The sequence below is a fragment of the Anser brachyrhynchus genome (genome assembly GCF_964034855.1).
Source record: "Anser brachyrhynchus genome assembly, chromosome: 5".
NCBI lineage: Eukaryota > Metazoa > Chordata > Aves > Anseriformes > Anatidae > Anser > Anser brachyrhynchus.
In genome coordinates, this window is record NC_137699.1 from 59,801,845 (window position 1) to 59,822,617 (window position 20,773).

General features: G+C 48.0%; 1 protein-coding gene and 1 long non-coding RNA gene across 3 annotated transcripts in view; one reads left to right on the forward strand and one right to left on the reverse strand.

Moving 5' to 3' along the window:
* The window catches only part of HIF1A (hypoxia inducible factor 1 subunit alpha), a 33,605-nt gene extending 26,540 nt beyond the window's left edge, over positions 1–7,065 (reverse strand). Inside the window, exon 1 of one of the 2 annotated variants that reach the window (XM_080596367.1) lies at positions 6,325–7,065. In XM_080596367.1, the coding sequence (XP_080452493.1) occupies positions 6,325–6,359 (35 nt within the window). In that variant the 5' untranslated portion in view covers positions 6,360–7,065. The remainder of the gene's footprint in view (positions 1–6,324) is intronic. The other variant, XM_080596364.1, reaches the window with a different exon arrangement.
* A 4,064-nt stretch (positions 7,066–11,129) lies between these two features.
* Positions 11,130–19,208, forward strand: LOC308196211. The gene is made up of 4 exons (XR_013952127.1): positions 11,130–12,309; positions 13,227–13,309; positions 18,660–18,795; positions 19,070–19,208. It is a non-coding gene; the product is annotated as an uncharacterized lncRNA (long non-coding RNA).
* Positions 19,209–20,773: the final 1,565 nt, after the last annotated feature.

The following is a 20,773-nucleotide window of genomic DNA, read 5'->3' on the forward strand; positions in this document are numbered from 1 at the left end:
CAGCGTCACTTCCACAGCCAGTAGATTCAATAGTTTGCCAGAAAAAAAAGCCTCTTCTGAAGGACCGAGCACTGAATACTCCTGTTATCAGCTGAATCACTTCCATTTAGAGCGTCCTGTTTGCAGCCTTTGTACTTGACATGATTACTTCAAGTCTTCTGTTCCGTGGAATATATTCCCATCTCTTCCAGCAGGTGTAAGCACGGGGAAAATAAGAGGAGGCAAGCCTCTGAACTCCCTTCCAGCCTAGCTGGTTCATTAATAACTCTCAGTTGTGAGCAGCATGAAATAATTCCACAAAAACAAGGTTCCTGGCCTCGGTGTTCTTTTCCTTCTTGAAACATAATCTTCCTAAACCAAAACCAGATGGGCGCTATCAGTTCAGACTGACGGGACCACGATGCATCCTGGTAAACCACACGGGGCAGCTTTTTCAGGTAACACGTCCAGGATTGTTACAAAAGGAGTTGAAAGGGATACTTAGTAAGGTACTTGGGATATTTAATAAGTTGTTTGGTAAAACCTTCCACTGCTGTAAATATAACAGCAGAAATTTCTTCACACAAACGCGATGATTCAGTTTCCTCAATTCTTCACTTGAAATTCAGGCTCTATTTTAACGTGGCGAGTTATAAAATCTGTTGTAACATTTTTCCTCTGAATGCTTAACAAGTATTCATTCATACCACCCCAAATTAAACAGAATTTGCAGTTTCTCTAGAGTCTATAATGCACACGGCGTTTATTATGTATTAGATATTTTAAAGGGACTAAGAATGGATCTACTTGAAGCACCAGTTCTACACCGTCCACAGACACCGTGTGAAATAGGTTGGTAAAAATATCTCAACATTTTAAAACAACACATTTTTTTACAAGTCACCGCATCATCAGGCTGCAACAGAAAGAAATGACGAATTATGCATATGACGAAACCCATCAATGCACTTCGAGATATCAATTCTGATATCTTGGATCAAATCCCCAGGCTGGTACGAACAGGCATAGCTTCAATGAACCCGTGCTAATTTACATCAACTGAGGCTATGGCTCCACATCAAAGAAGCCTAAAGCATTCGTCACCAACATAAACTGTATTTAAAAATACATATATGCTGGCATGTACTCACTTGACTTCATGTTTCTAAATTTCAGAGCTTGATTTTCATAGAGTTTTATTTTAAGATAAATAACAGATCTCACTAGAGGAAAAACTTAATAGCATTCACATCCAACTCTAATTTGGAAACCTGTATCTTTCCTGAATTTTCTGTCATTAATTAAAACGCAAAGGCTCCTCTTTTCTCCTGGGCCATTTCTGTAGATCCCAATGTCATAAACGCCCCAAGCACCTCCTGTTTCAGAGCGATACTCGGTGCAAAAAAGATTCTCCTGCATGATCTTCTGCCTGCCCTAATACAAAAGAGGGTTCTTGAGAGAGGCTCCAAAATGCTCAAACTTTCTCAAATCCAAAAAAGAAAGGGCTGTTATGACATGAAAAGATGAGTAAGGCCTACGTTCTTTCCATGCATTGCCTAGGATTTTTTGAGACATGTAAACACCTGCCCATGTTGAGATAAAAGCAGCATTTGGGCTGATGACTTGCAATCTGGAACATTCCTTCCTTTTGGACATCAGCTAGCAACACAAGAGGTGGGAAACAGGTTACTACACCTTACTAAGGTTCTTGCAAGATGTGTTTTTGTTTTGAAGTTGCTTTGTTTTTAAAGAACACACATGGTAATCTGATCTGTATTTGCATCTCCTTGAAAGGGCAGTATCATCAGGAAAATCTGGGTACTCCCGTTGCCACTGCTGAACCAGGCGGTACCTCCCACCTGGGTTTACTTCACAATGCATAAGAATTATTTTGTTGGCATATCATAACACCAAGCTCTTCACAAATAAGTGGAGACAATACTGCTGATTTTTTTCCCCTACAGTACACAAAACTGAATACACAAACCCAGCGGTTTCTGCGATACAACATCCCCCTGAACTCTGGAAAGTCTCATGAGAACCTAGCTGAAATCCAGCCCTCTAACACGCATTAGTGTAATTTTATTACCGCGCAGAACGAACGCACAAGAATTTAATCCATTTTGTTAGATCGGCTCAGTGAGAGTCTCCAAGGCTTTCAGATCAGAAGCACACCGAAGAACAGGCACACTCGTAGGAACCTCACAACAGCTCGTGCTTACACCACAACACTGCTGACATTCGCTGGTGCTGGTAAGAGTTGATTTTGTTCCTTTTCCACTTCGCCATCAGCAATCAGAGTCCTGGAAACAACTTTATGAACTCCAGGCATACAATTCAAGGATACGAAGGAACAAAGGTCTACGAGCTGTGCTCACAACATGCAGAGGAGGAAGTAAACTCTGGCTGTTGCATTGCTGCCCAGTCTTACTCTTGGTAAGAGGACGGCCTCTCTCCAGGAGGCAGCAGGATCGGCACGGCACCGCGTGTCCACCCCGCTTCGCAAGGCTTACAGGACCCTAACGTAGGCTTAACCTAAGCTAAAGAAGCCCTCGATGGACATTCCTCAGGAAAGAGGAGCCTACCAGAAAATGGGGATCGCAATTAGAAGAGGAAATAAGGTGGATTATCAACTTTACACCTCTGCCTTTAAATCGATAGTTCGCTAATTGCCAGGCTTTAGGTGCCATGACCAGTGCACAGCTACATCTGCCCTCCCCACAGCCCAAGACGCATCAAGGTAAGCCTCCCGAGAAACAAATAACATTTATACAGAAGGTAGCTTCCCAAAAAAGCCAGCCCAAGGGCCCCAGACAGAGCAAGTGTCACTGAACATAACCCAGAAATCTTCTCCTGCTACTTCCACGAACGTGCTACCAGATACTCAAATCTCCACTGATACAAGCAGACCAAAGCACCGAGAGTTCAAAATTTTAAGTGTATCTGCAGCAGGCAAACCCTCCCCAGCTGTTCCTCCCTGGTTTTCTGTGCCCCGATAACCATGAGGCAGAGCTGCAGCAACGTGCTGTTGCCTTCATCTTTAGTGGGCACTGAAAAGTAGATTCCAATCACTTTTACTGAAGACACTTCAAAACCATTTTGTGTTTGAGGAAGTGACAAAGAACAGACAACTCAGGCAATGCCATTCGAGTCCTAAGGCAAGCCAAACAATCCAGAAAAATCCAGAAAGCAGTAAAAACAACCACTTCTATGTAAGCCATAAACCACTCTCCCCTCCCTGTACCTGCAAGTAGATTCTGCATAAGATTTAGGAAGTTTTCTCCTCTTCATACAACAAAAAAAGGTACAGTTATAGTATATACAAAAGGGTTTTGTATTAGCTTTCAACCCCATTAACAGCGGCTCAGTACCACCAGCACTGAAAGAAATTAACAGGCAAAAAGCAGTGTACAATCCTAAAAACCTCACACAGGTTTAAGAAAGCCAGCAGCAGTCATTGCCCCTTTCATAGGCAGTGGCACAGGACCAGGGCTTCTCGGCCAGATTCTGGAGCTGGACCACAGTGGCAGAGACAGAACAGAAAAAAACCCTGGTCTTTCAGATCATCCTCTCAGATACCAGACGATACAGTTCAAGTCCCAACTATGAGAAACTGAAAAGCTGAAGTTTTTCTGCAAGACGCTCAAGTCAGGATGTTAAAACATAGTGCTTTACACCATCTTAAGTCCCAGACTGGGCACTCAAGAAAATACTTTTTAAAAACCTTCTGCTTGTCATTTTTATTTAGCACTCATACCATTACATATATATATTTACGCTACAAGTAAGGACTTAAAACAATCCAAGATTCATTTTTCCAATCTATTTACCAGCTGCGGGCCCTTACCAAAGCAACTAGTAACCCTAAGTGGTGCATTTACTTAAAGCGTTGCAAGATGTGCTCTCCTAATAACAAAGTGTCATACCACAGAACTGAGGAAAAACTTTTCATGGCATGAGCCATCTGTATACTACAGTTCGTTAAAAGAAAATTGAGAAAGTCAAACTTCTATATAAGAGCCTTAAATTTGACTAAAATGGGAGTTCATCAGCAAGCAAAGCTCCCAACAATGCTCTTTTATTCACTCTTTATGCAGAAAAAAACTGAGTCCTTGCAACACATGTGAAAAAAGATCAGGAGCACACAAAAGTGACCCAGGTACTGAAGAACAGCTAAAACCCACAGAGCCGGCAATACGTAACAGCATTACCCATGCATACAGGGGGTCAGGATTCCATAAGAACTCAAATGAGATCTACAGAAGTTCGGGACTGCCTAACAGAATGGGTTCAACAAACCCGTAAGTGAATCTGTGCTAACAGTTAATATGATGATGAGATTTCACTTATGTAAGAATGAGGGACACACTCGGTCAAATTTCATAATTTCTGCATCCCACAGCACGTAATTAGCAAACAACAAGCTTCACTTTAACTCTCAAGAGCTAAACACTACCCAAACACAAGCACACAGAGGGATGAGGAGCGAAACGAGCCCAACACATAGTGAAAGCAAGGCACACTACATCTACAATCAGCCAAAGTTTTATCATCGAAGGACAGTCTGGAAGGTATTTTCCCTACAGGTATCCTGAACAGGGACACTGGCAAACCTAAAGCCTTCTAAAACAACCCCCGGTTCTTGAGCAATGCTTGGGATTTTCAATAAGTTCTCTTGTGAGCTCACATCCTTCCTTTTTTGCTTAGCCATCTTTGCTCAACTGCAGACTCGCGGCCCCAGGATGAGCGTACCACAGACACAGCTTTATGTTTTAATTTAAAACATACCCTACAACAGAGGTAACCTCAATATTCCTTGCTATTTTATAAGAAACATTCCCAACCTTGAACTCGGTCTACAGGAAGCAGAAGGCAACAAATGCTCTTTCTTAAGCTCTCCCTTTAGGAAGGGCAGGATAAGCTATGCATACGGATTCTTACATTCTGAAGAAAGCAGATTACATCCAGGACAAGGAAATTGCAAAAAAAAGTACCCAAGCGGGACAGAATGGTAAGTAAAAAATAACAAACGCTCGAGGACAAAGCAAACAGCAACAGAAGGAAAAAAAAAAAGTCTCAAAGCCCCTTTCCAGCCTTGCCACCAAATTAGGCCAGCAGAGCACAGAACAGAACAGTCATTTCTGTGGCAACATTTTCTCGGCGGCTTCTCAATAGTTATTAGCTTTGAGAAGAAGAAGAAGAAAAAAAAAAGGTTACAGGACCGTAGATATTTCATTAGACTAAAAGCTCCTGCTCCTCCACCCCACCACTCTCACAACTCGAAATCATCGTTCAGATGATACCGCCCTGGAGGCGAAGCCCAGGGGCACAGCACGCCGTATTCCGAGCCCCACGCTCTGCGGACACAGCTCGGGCTCAGCACAAAGCTAAACATCCATTTTAAAGGCCAGCCACTCAGACTCCCTTCCAACGCGACTTATACGCTTCATCCTCACTCCATTTAGCCCGCTCGGATGCCCTCCTGATACAAAAGCAGAGATAACCCATCTAAAAAAGGGCATCGGCATCAATACAAACAAACGCTGTTTTCTGCAGATGGCAATTACAGCAATTAATCCCTCCACGAAGCACGCTGGGGGAGCATCCAATCGAAAAAAATCCGATCACCTAAATACTCCAACTCCAGAACTTCGCTACGTAACAAAAGCTTTCAAGGCTTTTATTCCCCCCCCCCCTTTCTAATTTGAGCTAGCAATCCGCGGTGAATTATTCATACTTCTCAACTCACATTGTTCGGCAGCCCTCCTCCTCCTCCTCCTCCTCTCCCCCCCCCCTTGCTTTTCTCAAGCTCGGTAATCTAAAATCTTCCCTTTCCGAACAAAACCCGGGCAGAGCAGGGAACCAAAGCCTCGGTGGCCGCCCCCCGTGGAGCACACCCGATCCCACCTCCCTTTTCCCGAAGGGCCGCGGTCGCCCCCAGCGCGACCATTTAGGACCCCAGCAGACTTCCCACAGCACCGGTGCCGAGCCAGACACACACGTTTCCCCTTTCGCCACCCCGTCCCCGAGGCGCTTCCCCCACTCTGGGTTTTTAATTACGAATACACCCCGCTGTAACCCGCCGCCCCCAGCCGGCCGGGCCGCGGGGCGCTGAGGGGCCGCGGCTCGGGAGCCCCCCGGGCAGCGGGGAGCCGGGCTCCCCCCGCCGACAAAATGGCGACGTGGACGAGGAGGAGGAGGAGGAGGAGGAGGAGGGAGGATGAAAGAGCGAAGCGCGCTGCGGGGAGCCGGGCTGGGAGCGCGGGCCTCGGCCGTGGGAAGGGAGGAAGGGCGGCGAGGGTGAGGAGGGTGAGGAGGGGGATGCCCACCCTCTCCCCCCGGTACCTTTTCTTGTCGCTGACGCCGCCGGGGCTGTCCATGGCGGCGGCCTGGCGGCTGCTGCTGCTGCTGCCGCTCGCTGCCTGGCTCCGGGGCGGCTCCAATGGCCGCCGAGGGGCGCGGAGATGGCGGCGCGGCCGGGAAGGGGCCGGCGCTGGGGCCGCGCGGAGCTCAGAGCATCGGGGCAGGCGCCGGGGCCTGCGCCGGGAGGGGAGGTGCGGGAGGAGCCGGGCACGGCGGCGGGGACGGCGGCTGGAGGCGGCGAGGGGCCGGCCGGGGCTGTGCGCGGCGCAGGAGGAGGAGGAGGAGGAGAAGGAGGAGGAGGCAGAGGCGGGCTCGGCCGGCCCGGGCCCTGCGCTGCGCCAGTGAGGAGAGGCGGCGGAGCCCGGCCCCTCGGCCGCCGGGGTCAGCTGAGCAAACAGCTGGGAGGAGGGGGCCGGCGCTTCACGTGGAGAGCTGTGTGCGGGGCGGGACACGGCACGACACACGACATCTCACGACACGACACGACACGGGGCGCGGATCGCCCAGCCGCCCACCGAGCCCCGCCGTGGCTCTGCCCCCGCACGGTCAGCGGGAGCCGAAATGCCACACGCCGCCCCCCCGGCGCGCGTCGCTTCTTCAAATTAAATTGTTTTAAGCCTCTCATCAATTCTTAGCTCCTCTTCCCCAAAGTCATAAAGGCGGCCAGCTAACGAGCTTAAAAAGTCACGTTGATTAAAGAGAGCCAGGTGGGCCAGAAGGGAGAGACCCGGACAGTTAATCACAGCCGAAGCAAGCTCTTACCCCTGAAAAAAAAAACCCACAATTTTTACCCCAAACACCCAAAGCCGGGAGGCAGGACGGGGGTTGTGGGGGGTGCTGCCTGCCCCCACAGCCGCCCACGCGTGTCCGTGTCCCCGCTCCGTGCCCGCCGGGGGGCGCCCAAGGGTGGCCGTGGCCGGGGCTGGGGGGCAGCGGCCCGGCAGCCCCCGGCAGCCCCCGGCAGCCCCCGCAGCCGGCTCCAGGCTGAGCCCGGGGCTCCTGAGGAGCCGTTGCAGCGGGGCTGGGGGCTGAGGGCAGTGTGGTCGCCTCCTGGCCCGAGGGGAGGCAGCCCCGGTGTGGGCGCTGAGGGGTAGCCTCTGGGATGGAAAGCCAGGGCACGCTGCAGGGAGGGAATTTATGGCCGAGGTCCACGCGTTTAAAATTAAAGGCTCCGCAGCCATCTCAGCTATGTTCCCTGAGTCATAAGTGTTTTCAGTTCTGTGGAGAGGTGGGAAGGGTACAAAGGGACTGCAGGGAGCTCCGGGATTCCAGGGGGGCCGAGGGGAGGCCTCATGGCGGCCTGCAGCTCCCTCACGAGGGGAGCGGAGGGGCAGGCGCTGAGCTCTGCTCTCTGGGGACAGCGACAGGACCCGAGGGAACGGCATGGAGCTGGGACAGGGGAGGGTCAGGCTGGGTGTGAGGGAAAGGTTCTGCACCCAGGGGTGGTCGGGCACTGGGACAGGCTCCCCAGGGCAGTGGTCACGGCACCAAACCTGCCACAGTTCAAGAAGCACTTGGACACCGCTCTCAGACACATGGTATTAATTTTGTGTGATGCTGCGTGGAGCCAGCAGTTGGACCCGATGATCCTTGCGTGGGTCTCTTCCAACACGGGGTATTCTATGATCTTGTTGGTTTCCTCCAACAGGAACTATAAGTGATCATACGGAGCTGAGCCATATGACACTACTCAGTCGCCATATGACACTTCTCAGTTCACAGTTCTGCGGTAATGATACCTTTTAAAAAGAAGCTTTGACAGGCATATGTAACATCCTTGCCCTGCTGTATGTACATGTAATGTTGTAGGAAACACCTGCAGGGCAAAATGATGTCGTTACAGTACTGTATCTTCCTAACATTTCTGCAGTGGTCTCTGAGCTTCCACGTAATGAGCAGTCATTTTTGCATACAGACATGGCTTGTTTTTAATTTCTTTTGAAGAAAAAGCAGTGACCGTGACATTTAATAGAAATCACAGGAAGCGTCTATATGACAGGAAATCACAGGAAGCCTCTGCCTGCACCAGTCTGAGACACAGAAGAGACACAGGTGCAACAGACTCCTTTTATTCCTTTAAGGTTTCTCATCCGCATACTGCCAAAGCCCAGCTTTACTTAGCTTATGAGATGTGACAACACGATAGCCCGTGGCAGTGTGGCTGTGGACTACTGCTATATTTATTGTTCTGTGCTCACTGGTGCCTCAGGAAGAGAAATAATCAGAACAAGACTCAAACTCGGGTCTCCTGCATAAGTACCAAGAAGCCAAACAGAGGAGCTCACAGACACCTCATCTTTCCAAATGAGTTATAGCCAGTTAATGCACTCCTGCACAGCAGCCCTGCACTATTTTAATACAGTCTCAGAGTCACCTTAACAGCCACCGAGGAGTTCCCCTGGTGAAACAGGGGGATGCACTGGCAGGGGCAGAAATGTCAAACACAGTTCAGTGCCACCTTCCCCACCAGAGCCCCTGTCACTGGGACACACCAGGGGAGTTTTGGTAGTGAAGTGTTGCTAGCAGAGGTACTTCCCATGCCTTAGAGGAGGCTGGTGCAACTCTGAGCAACTCTTTCAGCTTCTCTAATGTGGGTGTGAGGATGAAGTGGTTCTTGATGAGCTGCCACACAGCAGTGAAAGCCTGCTTTGCACTTCAGCTGCGGTCTCAGTGCTCACACAAAGGTGATTGTGCTCCCTTTAGAGACCAAGCAGCACCAATGTGATCCAGACCAGGGGTAGCCTAGCTCTAACGCTACAGAACCCACCTGATCCCACTCAGCACTCTTATTTTCAATCTTTTAGCTGTCACTCCTTTGCATGATGATTAATTTTGGTGCCTATAAGCACTGATTTTTCAGGATTCATTTGTACAAATTTATTACCATTATCCAAATTTACATACTGTACAATGCATCGAAACAGTTCCTCGTTGAATGCTCTCATGCTAGGTTCTGATCATTTTTAATAATTGAGGCACCAAAGCCCTAGATGTGTTAGCAGTCTCTGAGCAGAAGACACTGCAGAAAAATCTCGGTGTACAAATTACTAACATTGCTCAATTTAATTGTTCAAAGATGTCGGACTTCCCAGCATGAACTGGCTGAGGAACTGTGAATAAGTGTTGTGGTCTCCTTACTAGACACATTTCTCTCATGCCAAACGTGCTTTCCCCAAGCCCATAATAAAGAACACTGCATCAAAACCCAATTGTGTTTCAGGATGATGTTAGTGGAAACTTGTTCAGCAGTTAAACATTTCATGCTACAGAATCTCTAGGGGGATGTTAAGCAAATATTCTCCCCACCATCCTCCCCTTTATTAAACTTTTGAGTCACTAAAACTCTGCATATACATTTTCTTTTCCGCTTTGCCAGTGGCCGATAACAGAGCCTTATTACAGTATAGCACACTCACTTTTCCTGATCTTTATTGCTGTGCTAAGTTCATACTCCAACTTACGTTAAAAGAACTTCCTGAATAAAATACTGTTTGCATATGACTAATTAGGGCAAATGCAGAGAAGGCGAGCTGATGAGTCGGCAAGTGGCTCGGTGAGGACAGTGGCAGGGATTCAGCAGCAGAACAAATCAATGCAAAGATGTGAGATATGCTCCCGTCTGTGGCTTCAGATCTATCTGCTGATGGGCTGAATATCACCACGATGGGCACTGTGTGCATTAACTCTCGGGACCCTATCACACCCTCATCAATATTGACTGGCAAAACTTCTGCTGACTCCAGTGGGAAGAAGTTCAGGGCCTTAATTTACTCAGGAATTTTTCTTCCATAGAACACTTAGATTTTCTGAGTATGGACTTCCCAATGGGGGGTGTTAAAGAGCAGCAAAGGCTCCCTCCATTTACGTCACTCGAGTTGGTGACGCACATCGCATGGGGTGCCACTGTGACAAACCACCGACAGCTCTGGCTTTCCTGGGCTTTCACTTGGCAGCACAGGGAATTTAGGGATTTAATGTTCATCGATTCAATAAATAAGCACCATGCTACAGTGAAGAGAACATACCAATCTATCAATATTTGGCCACAAAACATGCCATGCCCGCAGAGCCCCTGTGGGAGCATCTACCTGAAAGGGAAGTGCCAGAAGGTCTCTAAGGCTGTGCAGCCCCTTGGCTCTGCTGCACACTCGCTATCAGCAATCTAAGGCTCGTTACTGTGACTCACCGTGCTTAACAATGCCAGAATCTGAGATGTCTGATCGCCAGCTCCTTTCACAATAGAAAAGTGAAGTGAAATTTGAATTAAATTCAAACCAAAACATTGATAGTGAAAGGCTAATGCTGCTGTTACTCAGAATATTGTCTGAAACAGGAGCACACAAGGGGAGTCAGAGTCTCTCCTTGGCATCTGTTATTTCCACTGGTCTTTTCTAACTTTAGTTCCTGTCCTTCTTGTGCCAGGATCTTATTTATTCTTCTTTTCACATTTGCACAATATATTTGTTTTAAACTATGACCACCTCATAAAGCCTGCTTGACTCAGTGCACATTCAGACATTTGGAAATACTCTCCTGACTTTGATTTCTGCACAGAGAAGTACACCAATGTGGCTAACAAATTCTGCAGTATAATAAAAGCACTATGTCCAATTCAGTGTAATTAGATTTGAGGGAAGGATTTTCTACCCATGAAAGGAATTCACCAGATGAAAGCATGAGGCAAGCATGTGTTCGGCAGGCTACGCCATGCAGTTTCACCAGTTGGCTACCTCCTGCCAACCCCAGGCCACTCCTGGGCAGATATTGCAAATTGTATGGTGGTTTTCCTGATGTGGACAAAAAGCAGGATGGAATTTTGAAATTATCCTTACAGAAAAGAAGGGTTTGTGGTCGAAGCCCTGGATGCTTCGGTTACAGGCTTCCCGCGGGACGCTGTACAAATCATTCAGAGAAAGGATTTCAAATCTCATTGCTGCAATCCTTTGCCACACGCTGAGCAGAGGAGTTCACGGTGTGCCAGGCATGGAGTTCGGCTCCCCATGCAGTGCACAGGGAGACCTCGGGACTCCAGGAGTCCTTGGGGACTCAAAAACTAGCTGAGCAGAGAGCAGCTGAGATGACCACAGCGGGAACACTGAACAAGAAGCACTGCTTGGATCTGCGGCTGAGCCAAGGCCAGGTCCAGTTTTTGGCCTTCAGGATATTTCCCCCTCTTCAGCTGTTGTCTCTGGCCTGCATTTAGCACCATGATGGGACTCGGAAAGAGTAGCCAAAGACCTAGGGGCAGAGCAGGCTCTTGGGGTTCAGAGATGTGTATTCCATCTCTGTCCCGTCCATCACAGACCAGCTGCGGTACCCGCATGGGGAAACCTCGCTCCTCTCCTCTGGGAGCTGTTTCCCTTTGGCCCCTTAACTCCTGTTTACAGAGAGGCACCTGGGGACGTGGGGGAGCTGGGCTTATATCCTTACTCCAGATCAGGCAGAACAGAGATTTGGGCACAGGTTTGCCCCACTCTGCATTTGGAGGTGCAGAGCTGCCTAAACCACAGGTTTGGTGCTCCTCATCTCGGTCCTGAGTCCCTTCGAACACCCCAGGCGCTGTCTCCCTATCCGTCTGTCTTGCTGTGTGGCACAGGGACACGGACTCTTCCTCCTCCTCCTCCTCGCCTCCTCGCCTCCGCTCCCACACCCAGAGCACAACTTTCTCATGAGGCCGCAGTGACCAGCGCAGCGCCGTCTGTCATCACACAAACAAGCAGGGCACCGGCTGTTTTTACCTGTGACCAACAAAGTGTTTTTAACCTACGTCTCAGAAGCCAGCAAGACACTCCCAATCTGCCAATCAGCCCATAATACCTCATACCTACCAGGCTAGTTTTACTTTCTTCTTTGCCCAGCTTCCCTTTTGAAGGTACTACAAACGCAAGTGAAATGCCTTGAGAACACACGGGGGAAGCCAGAGCAGCAGCCGGCAGAGGCAGCACGAACCCTGCTACAAGTCCGTGCGTAAGTTATAACCCAGAGCAGAGGGAAAATGCGTGTCTCAGAAGGCGCAGTGGTTTCAATTTCAAGCAGATATCTGACTCCTACAGCCACTTATGATCAGCAGCGACGTTTTGAAAGAAGTTTCTTTTTCCTCTTTTTGATCTTTTTCATCCCTCCTACCGAGCCCTTTGTTATGTTACAGCCTGGACCGCAAGTTTCTCACACAAAGCAAAAAAGGCTGAAATAAATGCAAAGATGAAATTGAACGGGTTTCACTTGTAATTAAAATGCAAAGGGGAACAAACTATTTTACCCGATCAAACATTGGGAACCATTTCAAATTCTGTTTTCTTCCTGTTTTGGCATTAAAACACGCTTTCGAACGATACAGTTTGTTAAGTGTTTCTACTTAACATTTCCCCAACTTGGATCTAGCTGAAACACAAAGGACTTGAGGTTTTGTTTGTTTGTTTGTTTGTTTTCCCGCAACACATCAAAAATGCAGTGCAAGCTTTAATGACTACGTCTGTTATAACATGCCTTTTGGAGGGCTGTAGGCATTTATGGGGGAATGAGGTAATTAATATATTACTTAGGCATGCAAAGACAAGTTAGAGGCAGCTGTCTCACTTTGCTTGATATGGCAACACAATCATTAAAACAATGGCTTCTTACATCTGTTTTTTTTTTTTCTTTGTGTTCACGGACCGCTCAGATTGTTTTTTTGAAGGCAAAGCTTCAGGAGATCGCCATATTTTCAAGACCAGTAATTTCTGTCTCAAACACACTGTTCTCTCATTTATTTGAAGTAGCTACATGAAAATCAATACCTCGATCCCTTTAAGGAAATGCTAGTATTAAAATAAAGTCAAGAACTCCCACGTTCTAGTCCCGACCTCTAAAACGTGACTTTTATAGAACATCCATTTCTCTTTCAGACTCAGGTACTGCGGCGTCTGGGGTCCACAAGGGGGTGAAGGAGGTCTCAGGTCGCACCGCATCCTGCCTTGCGGAAAGCCAGGTGGGTAGGTGAGGGGCGATGTGTAAACCGGTGTTTCTAAATCACAGGGTCGAGGAGCTGATCGTTGCTCTAGGCAGAAATAAGCACTTTGCCAGCCTGATAACAAGAGAGCTGAGACACAGCAGATTACAGTTCCTTTAATTTTCTTCCAGTTAATTAAATGATCAATTGCAGCGTTGGCTTTCAGCCATGGCAATGCCAGCTTAAGTGAGCTCTCCATTTTATGAGAGGATAATCAATAGGCATCATTCACAGTAGCGTTACAGGTTTTTATTTTAAAGCCAAATATCAAAATGCAGAGCAAAATAGTTCTGTATTCAAAGCAAGTGGAGATCTTCTCCTGCCCCCAAAACATCCTAATGAAGGGAAAGATGGCACTGTAATTACAGCTTTAACTTGGGATGTGTTTTCACTTCTCTGCTTACCATAGACTTCCTGCATGACCACAGACAAAACACTTAGGCCCAGATATGCAAAGATATTCAGGCAACTGAGATAAAAATCAGCTGGAATTGTGTACATAAATAGTTTGTGGATTTGGGCCTTTGTAAGAGAGACTGAGCTCCCCATTTACTAAGGGGTAGCAGGCACTTCCCAGTGCTGCAGCAGAACTGCTACGAGTCACGTCACAGAAGACATTGGCCAAGTCAGAGACCAGGAAAGGCAGCAACTGAACACCTGCAAGGTATTCGACCACAAAGCAGCATCAGAGCACACTGCCCAGTGTCTTCTCGAGGTGTACTCAGTGCTACCAAGTGCTACCCACCTCCATCAGCAACATCTGGATCCCCCCTTTGCTTGCTTCCAGATATTCCTTGGTTCAAACTCTTTTTTTTTTTCCCCAAGGACGGTAGCTGGAGACACTACGGAGAGCAGGAAGGGTAAGGTGTGGGGCAGTGAAACAAGGACCACCAGCACTGGGCTGTCAGTGCAGGTGGGAAAGTTAAAGACAAATTTTTTAAGGCATAGCATGGACTGGGGGCATTCCCATACTGTTAATGATGAATTCGGCAGTCCTGTCAGGTTATGGTAGTTTGGAGCTAACAAGCACAGCACTTCAGAGGACAGGAGAACCCTGGGTTCATATGTCAAAAGATGTCAAGACAGGATGGAAAGCGTCTGCCAGGGAACTAAGTAAGCAAAATTCAGGGCCATAATGACAAAGTTGGTGCATCAAACCTCTCTTTGCTATCTGAGATCAAATGTTAAGTAATTAAACTGTTTATCAATAAGAGGCAACTCATGAGCGTGGGAAACAAAGATCTCATAGCAACTGGATCTAGATAAGAATGACCACAGACCTCACCATTTTCAGAACCAAATGAAAATTTGTTTATGCTGCCAGCTTTTGCTCAATACAAGTCTTTAGTGCATATAGGTATTCATGCACCCAACAGACAAAGATATATGCAAACTAATCAAGTTTTCTTTTTCCTGTCTTGGGAATAATAATAATAATAATAATAATAAATCTAGTTCATGGATGTGATTTTCAGCTTTAGACACTTGAGGAAACCCTCAGTTCATCATGACCAAAATACCTCACCAAAATCTAGACAGCAAAGTCAGCAAGTAGTTAGTTCCATTTCATCACTACTTCCTGTCTGCTGTCATTATTAAAAAAAAAAAAAAAAAAAAAAGTGCAAAGGAGCATACCAATAGCAGCTCTGACACTAATTTATGTTACTAAAACTGCTGCACAAAGCTGAGAGGAAACAGTACTGACAGCAACCTCCCCCAGGTAAAAGCATGCACAGTACAACAGCTTGTGGGTTATTGATAGGACTAGCATTAAAACGAAGCTATATTCTCCCAAAACAGCAACAGAAGAAATCTGTTTCGCAAAGCAGAGCATGGTTTCTGGAGAAGGAGGGATCCATCCAGCCGCAACAGGAATGTTTTTGAACTGAAAACAAACAAACCCAAATCAACCTATTAGGCACCAAGGTCCGCAGGAGAGACCATCGATGCAAACTGGACCAGGAATTCACAAGCCAGAGTCTCAGCAGCAGCAGTTAGAGGTGTCTGTACTCCTAGAAGTGGTTTATTGGGCAGGAACATACGCCTGGCTCCAGTGCACGTGGTGCAGAGCTCACCTGGTACTCTCAGCCTGACGTGTCCAGAGCCCCGCACCCTCACCCGTCTCCCAACCATCCCTAGGGCTTGGACAAACAGAGAAAGGCCTACAGTGGTAGTGTTAGGCAGAAGAAACACATCAGTGATATCTCAGGCTCTTCTGTAGCCCACCTGAGACTGAGCAATGCCTCTCAGGGGTGCAAGGTGACCCCAGCTCTGTGCTTCAGGCGGTGCCACAGCAAGACGGGCAGGGACAGCCACGCTGCTCCAGCTGTGTGGCTTCTCAGTGGAAAAAAGGAAGCGTAGCCACAATAACAAAAACCAGCAGAAAACACCCCTTCCTCCCTCACAATGCAAACAAGCAGGCTTGGCTCAACCAGAAGGTCAGCTCGTTGCCAGCCCATTGACTTCTTCAAGATCACGTACACAGTCAGTGAAACTCCCAGGGATGCATCCCAAGTTTCCAAATTCACAGATCTGTGCAGTAACCACTAATCTTCCTGGCAGGGATTTTTACAGGCAAAAAGTCCCTCGCTTTTTTTTTTCCCTTGTCAAGAAGAGACAAGTAGCTAGCATCATATGACTTTATATTTTCCATGTAAAGCAAACTTATCTTTAAAAAAAATGGGTTGAAAATGATTTAAATAAGCTGAAAACTATCAAGGAGCAATGTTTATTTGGCAAAAAAAAAAAAAAAACCTATAATAAAATAAAATAGTTATCTCATGTCCAGGAGCCCTCCTTAATTTGAAAAGTTTCCACATGACCTCAGGGTTTCTGGAAAATGTATGAACATCCCGCAGCATCTGCTGCATATGATGGTAAAGAAATTGCTACCGTAGCCACATGGAAACAGTAATGAAGTTTCTGTCTGTGATTTCTGAGGCAGCACAGCCAGGCTGCTTTTTTTTTTTTTTTTTTTTTTTAAAATAAGCATTTAACTCATGCATGCGCATGCTCACCTGAAGGATGCTGCTCCACACACGCAGCCCAGTTGCTGGTGGCGGGGTTGGGGCCTGTGCCAGTTTCCGGGGGCTGGATGTGGCCAGGAGTGCCGGGTGTCAGAGAAATCAGGCCACGCTCCTGCAGCCTCATAGGAGGGGTATGAGGAAAAGAGCGTTTCCTGGAGTTAGCTAACACATCTGACCAGAGAAAGTCAATCTCATCGATGATTATCTCTCCTTCTGGTGGCCCTCTCTAATCTCTCCTGCCTGGGAGGCTCCTCCCAAATGCCTCATTGCTAAACAGCAATTAAAGCACAAGTCCATTAGCAACCCTGTATTATAAAATGGCTCGCAAGCCGCAGAGCACTGCGAAGCCTGTCTGTGACAGCGGGGCTCTGCCTCATATCTGTCTGCTTTCCAGCACCAGGAACATCCGTCACTCACCCTGAGACCTTGTCAGGGTTCTTGTCCCCTCACAACTCTGTCCCAGCCTTTACAAAGCGCCCAAGCTCTCAGCGCGAGGCTGGCTGAGGGAGGCCGGGACACGGGCTGGGCCCTGCAGCGGGTGACAGGAGACGGCCTGGCTGATGGTGACAGCAGGCCTGGGAGGCTCTGGCCAGCTCTTCAGGTACCGCAGGAACGGGGACAGTCTTGATGGAACAGGAACAATTAGAAAAATGGGCAAGAGGAGCCCGTTGCTCACGTCCTTCCTGAGGTGATTTGGTCTCATTTTGATTTAGAGCAAACTACAGCACATATGCCAAGAGATGTGCTTTTGGGAAAAAGTATTTCTGGGCAGAAACCAGCCCCTGAGTCCATCCAGCAGAAAGCAGCTTGGCAGAGAAGGACTGGGAAGTCCTGGTGGACCCCAAGTTGAACACGAGCCAGCAATGTGCCCCTGCCACAAAGGTGGCTAATGGCATCCTGGGCTGCACTGGGCACAGCACGGCCAGCAGGCCAAGGGTGGTGATCCTTCCCCTCTGCTCAGCCCTGGTGAGGCTGCACCTGGAGTGCTGGGTCCAGTTCTGGGCACCCCAGTACAAGAGAGACCTGGGCATACTGGGACGAGTCCAACAGAGGACCACCAAGATGCTGAAGGGACTGGAGCAAAATGTCCTATGGGGAGAGGCTGAGAGAGCTGGGGCTGCTCAGCCTGGAGAAGAGGAGATCTGGGAGGATTTTATCCATGTCTGTAAATACCTGAAGGGAGGGTGCAAAGAGGATGGCTCCAGGCTCTTTTCAGTGGTGCCCAGTGCCAGGACAAGAGGCAATGGGCACAGACTTGACACAAGAGGTTCTGTCTAACCATCAAGAGGCACTTCTGTGCTGTGTGGGTGACAGAGCACTGGCAAGGGTTGCCCAGAGAGGCTGTGGGGTCTCCTCCTTGGAGATCTTCAAAAGCCATTTGGGCACGGGCCTGGGCAACCTGCTCTGGGTGGCCCTGCTTGAGAAGGGGCTTGGGCCAGAAAACCTTCAGAGGTCCCTGCCAACCTCAACCAGTGTGTGATTGATTCTGTGATGCCGCAGAGCCTGGCAGGGCAGGGGAACCCAGCCCTTTCCTCTCCAGTTCTCAGCTTGTCCCCGGACCGTGGGCCCAGATGTGACACCCTACATCTCCATTTACACTACCAGGAGTGCAGCAGTTTGGACCAGGGTTTTTGTAAAGCCAGGGTGCAGGGGTTTAAATGAGAAACCATCATCTGCTGTGCTCCGGGGGTGCAGGTGTGGCGAGGGGAGGATGGGCAGTGAGATGGAGCTAAATTTGTAATCCCTCCCTTCACAAATAATCCCTGCTCTCACGAGTGATCTCTGACGTTTTGCTCCAGCAGGTCATAAACATCTTCTCTCCCGGTACAAAAATGGGACATTTCTCCAAAACATTTTGTATTTGGCTGATGCTGCTGAATGCAAGAGCTTCCACACAAGCCATTTCCCCTTTGCTGCATCATTTCTTCTGCATATCAGCATGGCTGTCACCATTTCCCCTCTTATGAAAGAAGGAGATAAAGACTTATTTGGAAGGCATCTGTGAGAGCAGAGTGAGGGTCTGGGCTCCTTGCTTGTTTGCACACTTAGAAAGATGACAAGGCAAGCCAGGGAGGAGAGAGGTTTTCCCTGGGCATCCTGCTGAACTGTCCTGGGGAGGTCCCCGAGGTACCAACCAGCACAGGGGGTGAGGAAAAAAGGATGGAGGTGACTGGAGAGCACAGGGATAGTAAACACATGACTCAGGGGCGAAGCGGTTTCAGCAGAGGGATGGCAATGCACAAGCAATAAAATGGGAGCTACCAACACCACGCTTCCTGTAACCACACACCACGCTTGCTCAGCTTTCCAGGAGGCACCAGGGAGAAGAAGGAGGGATCTGCTGAGGAGCCATGGCACGACCCGTACCAAAACATCACCGTGGACACAAAAGATGAGGAGCAACTCCCATCACAAACCCAGAGGGATGCCTGGGGCCAGGTAAGTGTGAGAGGGGCCACAGGCAAGAGTGCATGAGTGAGGGGTGGGAATGGGATACAGAGGGGCTCAGTGGTGCTGGGGATGCGCAGCCACCCCGTCGGGGCCTGTCTGCTTCTCCTGTCTAGGACAGAGGATTTGTGCCGGGGCAGACAGCCAGCGCCACTCGCTGAGCACTGCTGCTTCTGGAGCGGCGCTGCCATCGCTGCTTTCGGCTGTTTACTTTAATAAATGCTCTTCGCAAGCGGCCTTTTAATGGCATCTTTTGCCTCTGGAGGATGTGACGCGTGGTAACAGCCTGCAGAAACACCCGCCCGTCTGTCTGCAGAAATAGCCCGAGCAGGGGGCTGTCTCCTGAGTCACGCTGGAGAAAGCGGTGAGCTGGCTGGAGGCGACCCAAAACCCCTGAGTTTCGCAGAGACCGGCGGGGGAAAGCATTGCTCCTCGTCCCGCGCAGCCTGATCTGCTGCCGGCTGCCCCGTGCTCTGCTCACACTCGTGAGATGTGTCTTGTGCTTTCCTGCACAGGGATTTACTGACGTCGGCAACTCGCGGAAAGCCACCGGATATTAAAAAAAAAAAAAAAGGCACCGGGATTAAAAAACATGAAAAATATAAAATATTAATAGCAGCGTTGACTTTTAAAAGACTTGACATAAGTAGAAAATGGAGTTGGAAAGTTTCATAAAGGTTTAAAGGATGGATTGTATTTTGTGAAAGAATACTGCTCTCTGTGACAAGCGTGGAGGGAGCATCTGGGGGCAGAGGGACCCGATGACACACATCTGCCTTCATGTGTATTTTGGAACATGATTTATTTGTGTTCATTGAAATGGCAGCTTTTCTGGTAATTTCTTCCTTTCCTAGCAAAGGAGCCTTAATCTCCTTACTGGAAATTGTACTATTTATGCAGCAAATCCTGCCTCTGAAATTGCTTGAGATCACGAGTTATGTAACCTGAACAGATGGAGTTTGACCATTTTTTTTTTCCTGTTTGTCAATTCATATTACAGTCTGAACAGGCTGCAATCATTTATCAGCTCATTTGCAGCGTAGACAACATAGAGTAAGGAGTTTAAATATGAAGTTAATATACTCACGCGTAGGAATGCTTACGCCAGTGACGAACCATCACTGAACAGCAGTGATAATAATAATGCTTATTAAGGACTTTCCTCATTCTTATGAACATAGTAAGCATTATGCATATAGTAAGATGCGCATTATATCATGACAATCACCCTGCAAAGACATGAATATGGCTGTATTTACACAGGGGAGAGGTGTGATTATCTGCAGCGATGGTGTGAAGGTAGGTCTCTGAGAGTGTCTGTGAGATCAAACAGATGAATAAGGGGGAAGGAGGAGCTGCAGAAGGGCTGGAGAAAAAACAGGCCGGGGAAGGCAGCCAGAGTGAGAGCCCTGATTAATGCTGCCTGGTTCAACCCTTCAGCAATATTAAGTCTCAAAATGATGAATCGTCCACCCAGCTCCCAGCTGATCACATGCATGCCCTATAGAAGCCAATACATAACATACAACACGCAGTTTTAAAATTCACTTTAGCTTAATGGTCCTTCTGTTAACACTCATGAGCAAGCAGATAAAATCCTGAAGGGCTCAATTATGCTTGTAGAGATTGTATCTTTTTTTGTTACTAATGTGGCCGTTCTTATTACATGTGAGTTTAAACTAAAGTGAATCAAGGCCATAGGGAATTAGATGGAAAAAGATGATGAAAAGGGACGGGAGGGAAAGGTAGCAAGCAAAGGTTATTCCAAAATAAGATAAATATACATGACATCTCTCGGTGTCCTTAAAATTGAAGGGGGCTTATCAGACAAGTTTAGGGGAAAGGGAGAAAAAAAGAATATTTTGAGCACAAATCTGGTTTTCTATCAAGCCAAAGTTCAACCAGGGCTAAAAAAGCCACCAAGTTTAAATACGGTCTCAGTCCAACCACATTATATACTTTTATTCCG